Raw genomic sequence first — 20,211 nt, 5'->3', positions numbered from 1 at the left:
CAAAATGCCAATGCAAAAAAAGTATCCCCAAAAAAGTTTTACCGAAGAATATCAATGGCATTATTGTTACATAATTAAATATAGCTGGATAGCAATGAAGGGTATCGGTCTTTCACGCAAACTTTCATTATAAGGATATTTTTTTCCTCTAATTTTCACTCTATTGCTTTGAATGTGGCAATTAGAGAGTATAGCCTTGCCAAGTTACAATTTAAGTCGATCTTGTTAAATATCCAGCTTACTCAATTGAGTCGTCATCATTCCTAGTTAAAATAAAGCTGCATGTGGCAAAGAACATTTTAAAGGGAATGTAAATATTTTGTTAGGTTGCAACTATTCTGATATCTAGTGATACAATCTCCTACCTCAAAGTTTCTTATCAATCTATCTGAATGCACTGGTCATGTACAACATTGGCAATCCACAGCAGTTTAAATACTTCCTTCTTTATACCACTTGCTTTATCACTTGGCAGACCACAGACCAGGAAATTAAACTATATTAATTAATTTTAATATCCAGTTGGTCTTACCACAGTTTTGACTGTGAACACATGGCAGTAGATTCTATCGTAAGTCTCGTCCCTGGTGATGTAAGCAAACGTCCCCATGTCCTCCTCGTATTGCGATACGCAGGAAATATTACATATCTCATGTTCTGCGATGATCATCTAGCAAGAAAATAAGTTTGAGAAACATTTGTAACCCTGTAAATATTTAATCCAGACACTACAGGTAAAATTTCGTCGTTTTGTCAAAATCTTGATCCGATTGTGAATGGAGTTTGCAGAAAGTTGGAGAGTAGAAAAAAGACTGGAAAGTCCATGAGGACGGTGAGAAAGAGAATAGTTAGAGAGAGAACAGTGTTGGCCTAGCCCCAACCATCATCGTTAGGCTTCCACAATAGAGATCTCTGTAAAGAGCAACTTGGCCACACAGCCAAGAAAAATTCTTGTTTTGCTTGAAGTTGGAAGAGAGCCGTCATTTATTAAATATGTGGTGTTTTAGTGTCACTATGATCCATTGTTTTACCTTCTCCTTGTTTTTCTGTTAATATTTCAGGGCAGAATGTTTACAGTGTTGACAATGAAACAAATGTCAGCATTTTGCGAAAGCCAATTTCCATTACAGAAAATAAACACTATAATTTATACAAATGTCATATCATGATTTGACCAGGTCTTCATGCTTGTGTGCGAAGGAACATTACATCTGTTCGTAATACCTCCCAGTCGGTACAAGATTGGGAATCAAGATGAATCTGAAGAAATTCTGAGGATAGCTGGAGATAATCGATCTATCATTTCCAACTAGAACACCTAAAAGCAATAATTTGAACATTTTTATGAGGAATCCAAACTGAAGCATTGCAACACCCAGATATCCTAACTTGAGATGATTATATATAAGAGCATTAATGTCACTTATGGCATGACTATTACAAGCACTGAAGTATAAGGAGCAAATGAACATTCCATTTGTGAAGTATGCCTCTGAAACATCAAAGCACAATAATGGTGTCTTTAAAAGTGAGACATATGCTATTGCATCCCCTCCCCACCCCTTCCAATCATAGAACATGGTGTTAGAATTTTAAAATCTGAAATTTATTATATTACAAGACTAAAAGAAGAATATCGGTTCATGAAACCTGAAAACTGATCAAAGGGTACAGCTGGAAAGGTTTAATGTTTAATCATAAAAGTAAACCATTATACACCAACCTTTGACTTTGTGTCAATAAATTTGACACCTGCATAGCTTATAGATAATGTAATGGTGGGGACCTTCTGCACATGATGCGCTGATCTCCGGAGTCTGACACATGAGCTCCTGGTTGAGTCTGTCCCTTGTAAATCTTTGACGATGGTTGAACCTAAGTACTGTGAAAGCAGATACAAATTGAAGCAAATTGACTGATAAAATGAAAATACAGCAGAACTCAAAGAATACAACTAATTTCCGGGATGAATTACTCAGATATCAATTAAGAAGTTCACTATATATACTATTCACCTCGAACAATAACCTCACATGACTCACTTTTACATTATTAAAACATGAGAACATCTTATTTGGGGACAGTTTCTATCAAGCCATTTCTTGTTTAATTCTTGTTCTGGCCAAGAATTTAATGCTCTGTTTAGTCAGGTCTGTCTTCTTTCCCCCCCCCCCCCCCAACATCACTCCTCTCTTCTCATAGCTCTCTTCCACCCTTTTCTCTCCACCACACCTTTCTGTCTTTGTCCTTCTCATCCTATTCCCTATCCCCTTCCCTTAATCCTCTCTTTGTCCCTCCACTGTTTATCTCCTACCTCTCCTCTTCCCCTGTTGGTTTCTTTCTTTCTTCTCTCCATCCCTTGTCTACTATAAATCCCCTTACATCTATCTCTTTGTGTTCACCATCACCTGTCTGTATTCTGTGCATGTTTTTGTCCCTACTGTTACTTGTCATTTAGCCTTTGAAGAAGATCCTGCTAGGATTGAAAATGTCAGGCCAACTTACTTTGACACATTCTCTTACACAGGCTCTCTAGAGGATATTAAGCAGTTTGCTAACAGTTTTATTTTATTTTGATGTCTTAAACTATAATGATGTTTTAGACTTAAGTTTGCCTTTGAAGATCCTCAAAACATCAGTGTCTCAACTTTTACAAGTTTTATATATTCTGTCCTGTATGGACCTGACATTTTTTGACTTACTGAAGCGGTATAATTGCAGCAGCCCTTGACCAGGTCCTCTGGTCGATGCATCCACTGTGGTTTGGTGTTAGCTATGACATCTAAGGAAGAACTGTCACTCAATTCATCCGTCGTCTGAGTAGAAATATTAGCACTATTCTGTCTCCTTAACCCACTCTTCTTCATCTTCTTCTTATCATCTGTTTTGATAATGTCCGGTATATTTTCATCGATTCCCGGCGTAACCTGGGTTCCCATCTCGTGGGTCTTCTTGCGCGACTGTGGAATGGTCAGGGCGTCGCTCTTAGTTCGTTCGTACACATTGAAATCCTCCGGCAGAGATTCTTGTGAATGGGCGTAACTTTTACCGTGATTCGATGAAAGCGTCGACCTATTCATGTGATGCCTTCGACCCCTTTCAGGTAACGTCCATGCTTTGCCGTTTGTACCTGTCATGGCTGTGGGCCGACTCCGTAGAGGGGAGGTAACATCTTTGGAATAGTCTTTAAACAGATCAATATCTAATGAAGATGAATTTGCTCGCACAAGTCCTTCCCCTCTTCTCTTTGTGTCAAGATCTAAAGTCTGAAGAATTAGACAACAGAAAATGACATGTACCTTACAGTATAAAATGACATGTACCTTACAGTATAAAATGTTTACAAGCTAGAGCATCACATACACATACAAGCACCCATACACCCACAAGCACACGCACACATACACGCAAACTTGACTGCATAAGTTTTGAAGAATGCCAAAGATTGGAACCAAATATGGAATTGACAAACTCTCTGGAGTCTGCTGGTGCTGGGTCTACAGGGGAGGCTCAATTTGGGTACATAATTCATCTGCCATCTTCATTTAATCAAAAAGTTGAAATGATTTATGTCCAATGCTATATGTTGTGTTTTTTAGAAGACAGAACATTTAAACGATTGCTCTGGCATCTGTAAATGCATCTCTCTCCAAATTAAGTACACTTAATTTGGAAGCAAATTTTCACCCCTTCCCCCACCCTCCCCCACCCCTCCTTCATGCTGCTGCAGTTTATATTCGCAACCACCTCTCTATTGGCCATACACATCTCAAGGCTAGATGTATTGATGTTAGTTCTTGCCATAGCATTTCCTTTGTGCTTTCATTATATACCGATATTTCCCTCCATCTGCTTTAACAGGGTTCTCTTCTGTTCTGTAACATTCGATCAAACCTCCTCAATCTATTGTTTTCCATCATTATTGTATTATGTAACACTATTGTGTTAATTCTCTCAGAGTAATAACTACCTTCCTTGTAAATTATATTTCTCTTCCTTGATTAAACAAACATAGAATTGAAATATAAAGCTTGATTCAATGTGTAAATCAAGAACCAGTGAAATGTCATTTCTTGTAAGTTAACAAACCTATCTGTAGACCATCTAGTTTCTTTCATTCTCCACTGCTCACCATAAAGAACGTCCTTAACAAACCTATGTTGTAGAGCATAGAGCTTTTTTCATTCTCCACTGCTCACTATACTGAACGTTGTCAACAAACCTATGTTGTAGAGAACGTCCTTCAAGAGACAAACGTCACCGGTACAACATCAACACATTACATTAGTTTCTTTTTGCAATTATGTGTTGCAATGATGTGATGCAATGCTCTTGCCTACCCTTTCAATACATTACTATGTTATCATATCATTAACAGCTACAAACCCATTTATTGTAGCTGCATGCTCTTTTGATTCTTCAGCTTTGTATGCCGACAATCATGTACAATAAATAAACATTCATTCACTTTTGCAAGACAAATATTAACACAATCCTAAACACAATGAATTTTCAAACCATAAAGGCCTATCTAACACTGAAATTTCCTTGTTCTTTTAAAACATCTTCCAATTTCCTAGTTCATATCAGTCTATTGTTTATAGAACAACAAAGAAGCAAACAAAGATAGGAGAGCAACACGAAGACGTTAGAACCTAGAAAAACAGAGTAAATGAGGGATACGACTGACAGGGATGTGCTCAGGAACATTTGAGTGCCGGGCAGATTGTGCGGTAGTGTGATCCACACCCTGGGAGAGGGATCCCATGGGTGGGGTACCCCCTTCCCACTGGACAAATTTTGCACATGAAGTATACTTAGGTGGTGCTATTTTTCCTATTCTGTGCCATGTATTCTCCCAGATTTTGGTTATAGTAAAATTTGTTAAATTATCAATATGAAAGGAGCTACAGAGATGAGGTGAACCAGACAAGAAGGTAAGATTGTTACTATTATCAGACACTGTACTATTAGCTATGATAGGCGATGGACACATAACAGATCTAATGCACTTCTGCTGCAAGGAGCTACAGAGATGAGATGAACCAGACAAGAAGGTAAGATTGTTACTATTATCAGACACTGTACTATTAGCTATGATAGGCGATGGACACATACCAGATCTAATGCACTTCTGCTGAAAGGAGCTACAGAGATGAGGTGAACCAGACAAGAAGGTAAGATTGTTACTATAATCAGACACTGTAATATTAGCTATGATAGGCGATGGACACATACCAGATCTAATGCACTTCTGCTGGTCATACTAGGTGAGGATGGTGAGGCAAGGTCATGAATGGCGGATGTACTGCCACTGCTATGTAGACTGTGTATACTTTGTCGCCAGTCGCCCAACGATGCAAGAATACGCTTCCTGTGACCCAGCATGTGGATTTCTAGCACCTGCAAGAAGAAATATGAAAATATGAAATATAAAAAGGATAAGATACCTAGTCATTAAAGTAAAATATTAAAGGATCATATACACCAATGAGAGGTCACAGGACAAACAGTCAAAGTTTTATGAAGCATTAAGCAATGCGCAGAACAATTGAGGTGAAACAATGCTATTAACTAATGACATTAATTAAGCTCATTATCTGTCATCTCTTTGGTCCCTAAGTAACAATGCTAATAAGACAATGGCCGCCTATCATCAAATTAAGTATTAAATACTCCCATTTAATGCAAACCCATCAGAACTGTCATTTCAGGAGAGATATTTGTGCCCTTGCCCAAGCTCCAGCCACACAACATCATCCAAACTCTCTCAATATTAGGAAAAGATTCAGAATAATGTGATCCATGAGAAAGTAATTACTATAACCGAAGCATTATTAAAAGATTTTTTTTTGGGGGGGGCTACATGTTTTTTTGCATGTTTTTTGGGGGTTTGCATGTGTAAAGGGAGAAAAAATCAAATGCACAAGTCACTGTAGATTTGAGAATCTGATTATCAATGATTTCTTGAAGTGATTTCTCAGTTCAAGGTACTTGATATCCAGGTTACAGTTTTATATTTAATAAAAGCAAAAAAAGTAAAAACAGTTTTCCACCAAACTTTCATCGAAATAGACAAAGACTGCATTGAATATTTGCTTTAAATCAGGGTTCCCTAACTTTATCCCCCCCACGAACCCCCTGTGGATGCCAGAGTTGTCCACGAATCCCCAACTTTTGGAGACATGATCTGAGTCATTATTATACTATAATACGTATAACAGTGCTTCATAAAAGATGATAGTGTAATATTGTCATGAAAAAAAACAAGAGATGAACAAATATTTATTTGCAAACTTCAAGATCAGATCATGAATTGTATCACGCATTGATCACCCATCACACACGATGAGACAGATGCTCCAGTTTTTCCTCCATGAGGCGTTTGATCTTCGGAGCTCTCATGTCGGGCGTGTCCACAGCTTTGTTTTCATGAAGACCAACTTTTGTACATTACTAAATTATAAGATATATCAGGTTTTAGTTAAAAAAACCCTGATCATTTAGCCTTGAAGAAGATCCTGCTAGGATCGAAACGTCAGGCCAACTTACTTTTACACACAAAAAAAGTACTCTATTGTTTATTTCAGAAACATCTCACAAACCCCCTGGGATGGACTCACCCACCACCGGGGGGTTCATCACCCCAGTTAGGGAACCACTGCTTTAAATCAAACAATTGTTCTCCTAAAAACTCTTGTATCCCTGACGTCATCTATTCCAGCATTTATTTCTTACATTTTCCATTTCAACATCCCAGAGTCCTCGGACTTTCTCCATGGTTGTCTTGCCTTTCTCTGTAAAATTCTGGATGTAGTCACTCAGGACCAGACTTCGCAACCATTCGGTAATACTAGACGGTATAGGAACATGGTCTCCACCTTCTCCTGATAAATTCATAGATTAAATAAAAGACAAGAAATTTCATTTTTTTCACTTGTCACCTTCAGACTCATTTACAGGAACAGACTTTTAGACAGACAAACAGACAGTTAGACAGGAGAAAACGAGACTAATAAGTAATGCAGACATTGACACAACTTCTGATCTTTTAGTCTTTTGTTTGGGGACAGTATTGCAGTTATTACGGATCATACTGACATCGTATATATGTCCTCAAATGAAAAACAGTTTTAATGACATTATGTTGTTAAGTGGCCACTTGATAGGTACAATTTAGACTAAACAGTTCTATCATCTGTCAAGAATATGAAACTAAAATATTACCATCATCAACTTATACTTGTGGGAAACAATTGACTTGGGTTTAAATATTTCACTTTGGGCAGCTTAGTGACTTCACCTGGAAACCCCCCCCCCACAACACTCTTTGTCTGGTATCGTTGACTAAGGAGAGTGAGCTAATACAGACTCAATTAGGCAGGAGAAATAGAAACTAACAGTGATGCAAAACATTGACACAACTTCTGATCTTTAGTGTTTTGTTTGGGGACAGTATTGCATTACTACATGAATCATATTGGCACTGTTTATATGTCCTCAAATGATGAACAGTTTTGATGACAATTTGTCGGTAAGTAAAATGGCCACTCGATATAGGTACAATTTAAACTAAATAGCTTATGTCACTTACTGAAATTAGACCTGATATATTGACTGATGATTGCTACTGTAACTAACTTATCATGTGTTGATCTTCTTAATGTGTGCTGGCAGAGAGAAGAAAGCGTCTTTTTTTTCAAGAAAATGCATTGACTAATTAGAAACCACATTTTCTGACATTGCTTTCAAGTTTTAAAGCAAGTTAAACAAAGTACTTAATTAAATATCACCATCGTACAGTAACTTAATAGATGACTGGGTTCTCCATTTAGACTACTCCTGTCAGGTAGATTAACTTTGGTTCAAGAGAGCTCACCAATTGATTTCATCTTTGGTAACAGTTTTGTGGCCTCTAAGAGTAGCTTTCTGTGACACTCGTCCTGAATACCGATCTCTTTCAAATCTTGATCCTCCATGATACCGTTACCCTGTAATTGGATGGAAAAGATTTATGAATATTTATGATGCACTGCATATTCATGAATTACCAATGAAATATCAATAGAGCACTGATGGAGTAGTTCCTGCCAGGATGTACACACTAATTTTTAATTAGTGAATGTCATATGCATTCCATTGTTCCTAACATTAATTGGTATGACATCATCAATCAACTGTCAAGAACATGTGGTCCTCTGGAGAGGAGGAGATACATTTTGAAGGGTCATTTGTAGTGACCCCAAATGACCTTTGACCCTCACTTGCTGGTGGTCAAAAGTAGTCCAACATTGTGTCCAACTTTCATGAACAGGAGTTGCTCTGGGAACGAGGAGATTCATTTTGAAGGTTTCCACATGATGGCCTGTGGTGACCCCTAAGTGGACTTTGACCTTCACTTCCTGGTGGTGTAGAGTAGCCCAACATCCAACTAACATTGTGTCCACATTACATTAAAATCCATTAAATAATGAGTGTTCGATAGCATTTTGACAATTTTATAAACAATTGTGAACAGACATGATAGACTGACGGATTGACGAACGCAAAGAGTGACGGTGGGGGATCACAATCGCTCCTGCCGGCATAGCCGGTTTGAGCTACTGTATCAGAGAGTGGTTGACCAGATGGGCACTAACTAAAGGATCTTACAAACAGCTCCTGACATATGTTCTCATGTTGACATATTGGGTTAAAACTGTACCATTTAAAAGGAAGGCATCTTGAGGGTCTCTCATTGTAAACTACTCGTCGAAGATTCAAATTTACCGAACATTTAAATCTTGAAGGTAGCTGAAAGTCTTTTCTATCCATCACTAAAGTGCAACATGTTGCTTTTCATGTGACTTCCAGGCTAAACAAAATTAAATGCAGTGAACCATGTAAGAACTTTGTTTGTAGTTAGCTACCAGTCACAGAGCTTAGTTTCAAGCTGTCAATATGTATGGGAGGCCAATCGGGGTAAAACTGGAATTATTTATAGCCTTGTTACCAATTCTGCGATATCCCTGGGACAGTAAACAAATATCGGCGACAATATTGGGGGCACTCCTAATCCGCGGACGGTAAATGGACTCCGGGAACTGCCCCTGGAAATCAGGGACGACTGGTCATCTTCCACTAACACATAGATACCAACAACTGACCAACCAGGAAGTAACTTCCCTCCAAGCATCATCATGACTTTGTCTTTACTGTGCTAATGTTTCCTGATACATCGATGATAATTATCATGCACAACAACATTACAGTTGATCATCCTCATAATTCTTTGAATGTTAATGAGTCACTAATTATATAACCCCTTGGCTTTGATAATAATAATAATTGTTGACACTTTTATGAACATTGTATAGTGGATAGTTATGTTCAAAGACAAAGGAACCTTAAACTTCCTCTGGGCAAAGATTTTAATTTCTTTTTCGTTCTTACGTTCTTAGACATTTTGCCGCCTGTTTAGGATGTCAAGCTCTTATAAAGATACTATAAGCGTCCCAAAGTTAGAGCAAAGAATCACGTCAATACACAGCCCATAAAATGGAACTAAGTATTCCACCCTGTTTGTACTCAATAATCACAATTCCTTGCAAACCTTACAGATGTTTCACGAAGAACAACACATCTGAAGGAGGGATAAATATCTCACCAAGAAATTGAGATTGTCGAAGCCGTTGGCTATTAACGTATAAAGATACTGGCCAATTCCCAGTCCATCCAACCAGTCGGCGACCGTCTGTGGTTTTTCAGAACCTGAGAAAAAGAAAATAACATAAAAATTGGAGTAGAGAGAGAATTAATACAGTTAATCATAAAACTTACTGGTTTAGATATTTACGAGTGACGAGCTTACCTGTCTCCTCACAACCTTAGCACCTCATTCTACCTTGTCTAGTAAGCCCCTCAACAAATGGCTCTCCCAGTCGTTGCCCTTCCTTCTCATTCTACCATCCAAAGTGTTTACACATGCGTTTTTGTAGTGAATAGCAAATCTTACGGAAATTGCCGGGATACATTGCAAGATTACCAGGGCATACTAGACACGGTAGAATGAGGTGCTAAGGTTGTGTGGAGACAGGTAAGAGTGGAACGAAGTAAACTTCAACATTTCAAATGTATCAGGATCGATTGATAGATCAAACAGAAGGCAGAAGATAGTAAAGCTTTTGAACAACATCTGCCTTTATGATATAACAGACAACAGACTGTGACCCAAGCCAGGGAAGGATAGAGGGTTCAGCCAGCCAAACTAAGTCACATTTTTAATCTAATATTTCTAGAGTATTAAAGTAGCAGATGTTGAGATGGAGTTTTCAACTCCCAATGTGGAATACTTTCACTTTTACCAGACGAGCGTAATCACAATTTATAGCCTAGAACTGTACCATTTACACTGACAGTTTACCTAGTATTACAACCTTTTTCGAAACAGGAACTGTTACTGCTTCACATCATTCTTTTGATTAGCTTTTCGTGAAAAACAAAAGCTTTTGATGATGATAATTACTAGCTTTATAACTGTAAAAGTTTGCAAGGAGGAGAGAAGTTTCAAAGATTTTAGTTTAAACCATTTCTCTGGAAATTCTAGTGAATCTGCTAGGAAGCAAACTTTTGGTTAGGATAATGCAACATGCTAAGCCTTGTTCATGTAGCATTTTAAGCCATAAAAGTCCCCTGATTCTGGCTGGGTGTTGCCAATGGCAGTGTACAAGTAGCAAGCAATCATACTTTTGTATACAAGGAAAAGAGTAATATGAATAGAGTAAACCAACCATTTTAAACTCTAAAATTAGTCAACATATCAGTGCCCATTCTCTCACCTTCTAGCATTTTCTGGAAGTTCATTTCATAGTCTCTGACATAAACGCTTTCCCTGACCAGACCGGCTCCAAATGATGCCATAATGCTCTCAATCTGAAATGATACCAAAAGTTTGGAGTTGACTGGGATTTCAAATCAACTTTGCAATAGTAGGAAGCTGCAACTAATGTAGATAGATAGATAGAAACTTTATTGTCCATTTCAGAAAACGGAAATTATTTCCCGTCGACAGTGAACATAAAACAGTAGTGAATACAAACACAATCATACAATAAACAAACTATAAGTGAACAGCTACGAAAATAAAATTAAATAAGCAGAACCAGAACAGTAACAGAGGCAGCCCGGAGGTCTGCAAGTGACAGATCACACACTGTGGCCAAATTGCTTTGTAACATATAGTTTGTTGAAATCTTGCAAAAGTACTATTAAACAATGGTCCTAAAGTATAAATAAGTTGGGCTTAATAATTCTCTCATAGGCTACACACTCTGAGAGGATAAAGATCTGAATGTACTGTAGCTTATTATTGCCTTCAATGTCTCCACATGCTAAATCTGTCTAATACTTTACTGCAGGACTTGACCCTCCACATTTCTTCCAAGTGTGCATTATGAACCAGCATTAGGAAAATTGGGTTATTATAAAATACCTCACTGATGGGAAAAAAATGTTCTGACCGTGGTATTGTGAAACATTCTAATAAGTTTGACAATCGGTTACTAGTTTTGTTTATTTTACTGCCGCATATTTAGCAGGCAATTTCAAGAAATGTAATCACTCCAAGAAGATAAAGAAGCTTGGTTGAACAGAAGTGACCATTTGTGTAGTGCTACAAATTTTACGGGATTTTTACTCAAATTTTACTCTAGGCACAGCCAAGCAAGAGTTGTAATGTTTTTGAGGACACAGGAGAGTGTGGAAGCCAACATTGAAAACATTAACAACTGTTCAGAAACAGCAACGCATTCAATTCTATGTTGTGTATATCAAATATGAAACATGGGTATTTGATATACAATATGCATATATTCCACATTACACTCATATCCCTATGAAGGTGTTTTTCAAGCAATTTGTATGCAAATTTTCTTTTACAGAGCAAATGTATGAACTTGGCATTAATACAGTAGCCCAGTAATGAAAGACGTACATTTCTAAGAATCAAAGAGGTGAAAAGTTGTTGACGAGGTTGAACGCCTTTCACTTTCAAATTGAGAGCAACCATCATCTTAAACTGTTGCATGGATTGACTCACAAATTATACTTTCTAGTAGTATAACATGCAAATGAGGAAAGAAGTGACTTAATAATTGTACATTTGGAGAAATGATTGTAGACTGCAAAAATAACATTTGATTAGAAGAAAGATAAGACATTAGTCTGGAAATTTACTTTGCTACTTAATTATAATTCAGTCCACATGAAGCAATTAACTTTAAGGCCAAAACTACAGAGATTTGCCAATGGTAAACAAAGTCTGTCATTAAATTTGTGGGTCGACACAAAATTTCTGTCTTAGACGGAATGCTCAATAACTAGCAAACTAATAGAGAGTATAAAAGTTGCAACCACATAGATCTCTCAGGCCACATTTAATTTAAGGATCAGCAGTTGTGTTTCAGAGCATTAAATTGATTTTGAACCACAGTGCATTAACATAAGAACAGCAGGTGCTTTGAATTAGGGTTAGTGATCACTGCGCAGGGAGGTGAGGTTTCTTTACTATTAAAGGGGGCAAGAAAACCATAAGCCATGTCATGTGAAGCGCTGCTTCTAATGACTTACCATCGTGTCACATTACACATGGGATGAACAACAACAGTTCTAAGATATAGGTCATCGCAGCTTCATGGGTCAACCCTGAGCTTACATTATTACAATTTTAACACCATAATCCCTTTCAGATGATGCCTTGGTTAGAATGGGAAAAGGGCGGGGGCAGGGGGGGGGGGAGGGTTTCCCTATTTAGGTGAAATCATTGTAACATACCACACTCTTGTTATGGCCGCAGATTCCAGAGAGTTTAATATACCTACAGTCAACAATTTCATGGAGAACAAGGGCAAATCTTTGGATGTGATAGATCTGCAAAATATAGGCTAATGCTTAATCCCTTGAATTCCATGATCTTCAGATTATCTTATGATAACAGGATAAGAGATTGCAGGTCAAAAGGCAAATAGAAATTTGTGGATTTCATGACTTCATGTGTGATTAATGTACACGGTTACGTTCTTTTCCTCATTCCCAAACTATCCTGAGGAACACTTATAGTCAACCATGCAGTATAACATCTAATCTCTGTATTTATTTCTCTGTATTTAATTCTCTGTATCACTTGAGAAGTGTTCAGATAATCAGCTTTGATTGCTCCAGCGAACACAAAATACAGCAGCCAGAATCATTACACGCTCAAAGAAGTTCGACCACATCACTCCTATTCTTCGGCAATTGCACTGGTTACCTGTTTCCTACAGGATAAACTTCAAGATCATCCTGCTCACATATAAAGCCCTGCATGGATTAGCACCAGAATACATGAGTAGCATGATCAGTCGGAAGACCACCACCCGCTCTCTCCAATCCTCAAATCAGCTACTGCTCCATGTACCTAAGTGGAAGCTCAAGTCATTTGGTCAACGATCGTCTTCTAATGCCGCTCCTACTCTTTGGAACTCACTTCCACTGCACATCAAGTCGGCACCCAACGTTAACATTTTCAAAAACAGACTCAAAACTGATCTATTTTTGACTGCCTTTCCTGAGCACTAGCGCCACTGAGCATTGGTTTTCCTCTGGAAATTGGCGCTATATAAATTTGCATTACTATTATTATTATTATTACTACCTGGGCCCATTCTGATGACTCATCTAGACCTCCTCCTCCTCCTCCTACTCCTCCACTGTTTTCTTCTGTAAACCCATTACTGTCCTTACAGTCGGTTCCCATGTTCCTCTCTTCGGCCTTTAGAGGGCGCTCCTGCATATTAGCAACACGGGACCTCTGATTTGAGCCTCTTACCAGACCTGTATTAACAGATAGAAGAAATAAAAGCAATTAGCAACGTGTATATGTTTGGAAATTCTCACAGACTTGAATGTTTGTGCAATGTACAACAATTTTAATAAAAGAAAGGAAACAAAAGCAATTTGCATATATTAACATATACCGGAGCACAAACTGTAATGTTTGTTCAATGTATATATCTATTTATAATAAAAGAAAGGAAACATAAATGCATATTAGCATAAATTTACATATACTGGAGCACAAACTGTAATGTTTGTTCAATGTATCTATTATAATAAAAGAAAGGAAACAAATGCAATTAGCATATATTTACATATACTGGAGTAAAAACTGTAATGTTTGTTCAATGTATTTATAATAAAAGAAAGGTAACATAAATGCAAGTAACATATATGTCTTCACATACTTGATTACAAACTGTAATGTTTGTTCAATGTATAACAATTATAATTACATAAAGGAAACATAAATGCAATTAGCATATATTAATAAATACTTTAACTATACTTTACATACATATAATTTAACAATTATAAGGGCTATTTCCCTTGATACCTGTATACTGAGGCAAACAAAGATATAACCTATAGTTACTGCACATCATTACATGCTGCAGTACTTACTAAACTGCAGACAATGATGATGTTTGGAGTGGAAATAAAATGAAACTGAAAGCAGAATCAATGTTTATAGAGTTTAACTGAAAGTTACAGTGCTTAATACTGTATTCATGTACAAATGTACACAGTAGGTCAGTATACAATACCTCTAATGGTATAGGACTGCATTAAGATGTGTACACATGTGTAACTTGCATGATACCTGAAAGTTACAGTGCTTAACTATTCATGTACAAATGTACACAGTAGGTCAGTATCCAATACCTTTAATGGTATAGGACTGCATTAAGATGTGTACACAGTATTACATTGAAACTTGCATGATACCTGAAAGTTACAGTGCCTAAATATTCATGTACAAATGTACACAGTAGGTCAGTATCCAATACCTCTAATGGTATAGGACTGCATTAAGATGTGTACACAGTATTACAGTGAAACTTGCATGATACCTGAAAGGCAGACTTTACTTTAAAGGAGAAATAAACCCTAGCTTTTTTTTGCATCCATTCTTACATTTTGACAGATGGTCTTACCAGTAAAAGCAATAGAAAAGCATTAAAATCCCTTCTTTGGGATGAAAAAACGATTTGAATGTTGTTCATGTGTCGCGCCATTTTGTTTGAATTGAGCCAGTTCCCAGATGTACAGAGCGAAGTGGCACCCCTACGTCACTTTTGAAGCGCCCTCAATCCTCAAAATAACAAAATGGCCATTGTTCAAATGGGTAAAAAAAAATTTGGGAAATTCACGTCAAATTCCGGGAAAGTTTATTTTGCTTAAGTTATTTCACAATAAGAATAAGAAAATTATCCCCTACTGCAAGTACACTGCAAAAACCCAGAGTTTATTTCTCCTTTAAGAGCAAAGGGTAAGCGATACATCCAAAAGGTTGATTCGATTAAAATGTAGAAGGTAAATCAGTGCTGTTTGTTATCGATCTGGTAAACACTGTGTCAGACTCTAAAATCATCAATTCCTTGAAGAATTAATCGAAACTGGTTTTTATACAGTAGTTTCTCACTCAGGGGATATCAGATTGAAATTGGCTTTAAAGGGAGACAATGAAAAAAGAAGTCCGGTTTTAAGAAAGAAATGAGACTTTCTTTGGAAGAAAAGAGATTACTTTAAAAGTAGGAAGTTTTCAGAATGTTTACTGCATATTTGAATATTTTGCAGGAAAAATCATTAACTTCAAACCACTAGACAGATTGTAAAAGACATACATTTTACTGTGTGCAAGGTTTCTACAATCCCAATATACAACTTTAAAACTTAGTCCTTCAGACATCTCATTCCCTTGATTCAATTGAACATGTATCTAATATTCAACATTCTACCAATGTAAAAATATTCTAAGATAAAGTTTCAATTTGATAAACTAATTTTCCAGACCTTCTGATCTAACACCTGGTGTTCACATCAGTGCTGCTTCCATAGCCTTGATAGTCACACATGCATGTCTCAAGTACATATGTTGAGTTGTTTAACATCAAAATCATTTCCAAATCAAAATAATCTTTCCAAATGGTAATGTTTTTCCTATTCTATATCACACACTGGGTGTGCAACAAATCATATCCACTTAAGAAAACACAAACCACCATGCCGTTTGAAACATCGATCTTTAGTTATGGTTGCTATCTAAATTAAGTCCGGTCCGAAACGGTTCTCTTACGGTGCAGTTAATTTAAATGCTCTGTACGAACATAACCTCATTCTAATGTTTGACCTTCTCATCCAGACAGGCTCAACTTTAATGGCTGGATATTCTAATTCTCAAGAGCCTCTGACCATTTCAACCCTGATCAATCAGCTAGTTTTTCAGCTATATCACTGCTATTTATAATATTGCACTTTCTTCAATGTTTGAACTTTGAGTCTTCAATACAAATACAATATACTGTACAGGTCTGTATAAATATGTAATATATAAATAATTTTGCTTTGCATGACTACATCAATGTCATTATGCAGCTAATTATTAGTGGAATATGTTTCCAAGGTAGCTTTTGAGGGTGGGGGGAGGGGGAGGGGTGGAAGGAATGTTTTCTCTTGCTTACATACATTACTTACAGAGTATACAGTAGTATACATTATACAGTAGTACATTATACAGTAGTATACTGTACATTATACAGTACAGTATACATTGTAGTATACTGTGTTATACTGTAGTATACTGTAGTAGTATACTGTAGTACAATAGTACTGTAGTATACTGTAGTACTATAGTATATTGTATATTACTGTAGTATAGTACTGTAGTATAGTACTGTAGTATAGTACTGTAGTATAGTACTGTAGTATAGTACTGTGGTATAGTACTGTAGTATAGTACTGTGGTATAGTACTGTAGTATAGTACTGTAGTATAGTACTGTAGTATAGTACTGTAGTATACATTGTAGTATACATTGTAGTATACATTTATTGTAGCATACATACTGTAGTATACATTATTTAACCAATCAAAAATAATCAAAATCAAGGAGAAGACAATAGTATATACACTTTATGAAACTTCTAACTAACAAGAATATAAATAATAATTAATAATACATATTGATTAATAATCGATATTATTTAATATACAGGATTTAGATTCACTTCAGGGTACCTACTGCTTTACATCAGATGATTAACAGCGACTAGAAGATGTGATTTCATTCATCCATCATCAAATATAAAAATACTGGATTACTTTTAAAAAATCACAAACGACAGGTCACGTTCAGCTTTCAATAATTCACAAATGCAGTACTGTAGTACACAGTACTTAGCCGGCAGAATTATAAACAAACGACGGACCGAACAGTCAAATCGCAAAAAAAAAAACTCACCCTCCTTGAAGAGATAATTTAGGTTTCTGAGATTCAAGTAGGACATTTTGATAAACAGCCTTTCCCTGGCAAAATGGACCTGTCACCCGGAAAATTGTTTACGATATTATAATGAGCCCCTAGCAACAGTGTATATGAAGGCTGTCATCAGGCGAAAGTAGAAAACCTTTCTATCTTCTGGTTCATAATTCTGCTTTGAAACTAACAGATGTCAGATACTGTTGTATGCATACTGTGGTTCCACATGACTGGCATTGCATTATTATGAATTTACCGGGAATTTTGGAAGTATGCAAACTCGATACAGTATGGTCTTTGAAGTTCAGTAAGGAAACAACAGCCGTCCCTTCATGGCATAGGCCAGAGCTACTGTACAGTAGGCTGTATTTCAGTTATTTACCATTAGGCTAACTCTAGACACAACTGTGGAAGGAGAATATTGCATGACCACCATGTACACATGTTTCAGCATGTCGCAAAGTTTCATATTATACAATGATAAGCAAACATACAGTATGAATGCATATAGCATGCCAGCATTGTCTCAAAATTAGCCACTGAACCTTAACAGTCTCCCCAGTGTTATACAATATCACTTCCACAAATTCAGACTTTCAGATTTTTTTAAAGTCTGAGTTGTAAATGTGGTTGATACTCCTTGCAGGGTAAAGTCAAAGCTATTATTATTATATGGCAAGCATGTCATCCATGTGAAACCAAGTAGTATGTAATGTTAACTACTTATCACACCACAGCCTGAACAAAAAGTTGCTACAACACTTGCTTGATGAAGTTTTGTATAAACAAATTCCAGATATAAACAAAATCCAGACAAAGGAAGAATTAACAGTCTCATTAACTGAGATGATTATATGATCCCAAAGCAAAAACTAACGAGTGTCTATAAATTCAGATAGAGTTGCTAATTCCAACACAATACTTGAATGAACCGAACATACAGTAAATATTCCAATAGTTGTAGAAATCGGTCACTGCAATTTCAAATACTGGTGATATCTTGGGAACACTACATACAGGCTGTTTCCATTACAAAGGGCTACCATTCCTTGGAATCACTGAACCATACAACATATTTACCACAGTGCTTATTCAAGTTTAATAACAGGGGCCAAAGGGGTGCACAGTATTCGTTGATGGTATATATTGAACACACTAGTCCAGCTATGATTTCATATTTAACTGTGCAAACTTTCATTTGGATAATAATTGACATGACACTTGTCACACCTGTGTGACATACTGTATGCATCGTTAACAGCAATTATCACTACATTGTATTAAATGGTCAATCAGATAAGACTGTTAATTGTACATGAACTTAACATGACAGGTTGAATGAAATGTTTTGTTAGGTCAGAAAATAAACATGACTTAATTGAAACTTACACCATAATAATGTAGATCATAGATTGTATAAAAAGTAGGTTCTAAAGTCTGTCTTAACCCACCAACGCCCCAACACTGCACCAACCTCCCTCATTACAATTTAACAAGATTTATCTCTGAATATAGCTAGATTACAGGATATATAGGAGTGAGTTCAAGGGATTTACTGTACAGTTCCAAAATATGCTATGAAGTCACAAATAATGGTCACTAGAACTGTCTGACTTCAAGGATCAGGATGCTGCAAGCAACTTTACTCGATGTCTAAAAATGTGTACGAAGTGAAAAGCCAGTATCTCAAGGCCTGTACTTTTTAAAACTGCTTCTAAAATTGAGAGCTTTGTTCTGATAATCTTCAAGCCCCTACCCCCCCTACCACCACCCCCTTCCCTGTACTCCTGTACAGCTGTCCCTTTTCAGCGAGGCTTCTAAAACTGAATCCTGAGTCATATGCAGACAATGTTAAATACTGATGTAGCTCTGCTTAACAGTTGCCATGAATTGTTTTACCGACAAAACGATAAACAGGAACCACCGTCTCGGCACTAATTAACAGCTTCGTTAATTCATTATTCTCGTTCAAGATGACTCCTAAAAGGCAACATGGTAGTCTATTTGTGAACCAGAAGTAACCCCTGATTGAAACAGGAAAACGTTTCTTATCGTAGTGTGCTTGCATCAACATTATCGACAAAACAAAGTTAATGGGTTTTAAATATATTCAAGTGATGGCAGCAACAGCTACAGAGGAAGTAATTAGAGCAGATTGGTTCGATGGAGGTTTGGTCACCTAATTGAAAGTGACAGTACTCAAAACAGAAGGTACTGTACTGTATAGTCTACTATGACTGAATGAGAAATATATACTTAACAAGCTGAAGTAAGAAAAATGGAATCCATCAAGTATGTAAGCTATATGCTATGTATACAAGAAATATGAACTCCATCTTATACGCGTAGAAATATGGAACCTATCTTATACGTAAGCTATACATAAGAAATATAGAATCCATCTTTTACGAAAGCTATGTATACGAGAAATATGAACTCCATCTTATAGGTAAGCTATATAAGAAATATGGAATCCATCTTACACTTCAGCTACAGTGTATATGGATAAATTAACTCCATATGGAATCTATCTTATACGTAAACTATAAGAAACATGAAATCCATCTTATATGCAATAAGCCACAGAACACTACATGAAGAGCAATTCGCTACTGTATACCTACCATCAACTACTCCATAATTAAACTGCTGTACATATAAATAATGCAACAAATCCGTAGACTAAATTCACTTTTAAGCTCAAATGTCAAAACACAGACTATCTATACCTGTAGGCAGATATTGTCACATGACAGATATCTAGGCACTACTTAGCTACAATGCATGCAGCCCTGGAAATCTTGCTTAAAAGCCACAAAATCTGTAAGAAAATGACAGTTAATAATTTACACTGTACCATAATTTACTATTGTGTAGTT

The 20,211-nt window shown here is 36.7% G+C and overlaps 1 protein-coding gene across 2 annotated transcripts in view; it reads right to left on the bottom strand.

The window, feature by feature from the left end:
• LOC139970272 (ankyrin repeat and sterile alpha motif domain-containing protein 1B-like) overlaps nt 1-20,211 on the bottom strand; it is a 123,651-nt gene that overhangs the window by 4,496 nt on the left and 98,944 nt on the right. For both annotated transcript variants that reach the window (XM_071975941.1, XM_071975942.1), the window contains exons 13-21: nt 13,670-13,848; nt 10,818-10,911; nt 9,647-9,750; nt 7,880-7,991; nt 6,739-6,887; nt 5,239-5,403; nt 2,703-3,266; nt 1,724-1,882; nt 533-670 (exon numbers count right to left, since the gene is read on the bottom strand). In XM_071975941.1, the coding sequence (XP_071832042.1) occupies nt 533-670; nt 1,724-1,882; nt 2,703-3,266; nt 5,239-5,403; nt 6,739-6,887; nt 7,880-7,991; nt 9,647-9,750; nt 10,818-10,911; nt 13,670-13,848 (1,664 nt within the window). The remainder of the gene's footprint in view (nt 1-532; nt 671-1,723; nt 1,883-2,702; nt 3,267-5,238; nt 5,404-6,738; nt 6,888-7,879; nt 7,992-9,646; nt 9,751-10,817; nt 10,912-13,669; nt 13,849-20,211) is intronic.

This window comes from Apostichopus japonicus, chromosome 7 (assembly GCF_037975245.1).
Source record: "Apostichopus japonicus isolate 1M-3 chromosome 7, ASM3797524v1, whole genome shotgun sequence".
In the NCBI taxonomy this organism is placed as follows: Eukaryota; Metazoa; Echinodermata; class Holothuroidea; order Aspidochirotida; family Stichopodidae; genus Apostichopus; species Apostichopus japonicus.
Note: the sequence above shows the minus strand (reverse complement) of the source record. Positions and strands in the feature narration are given on the sequence as shown.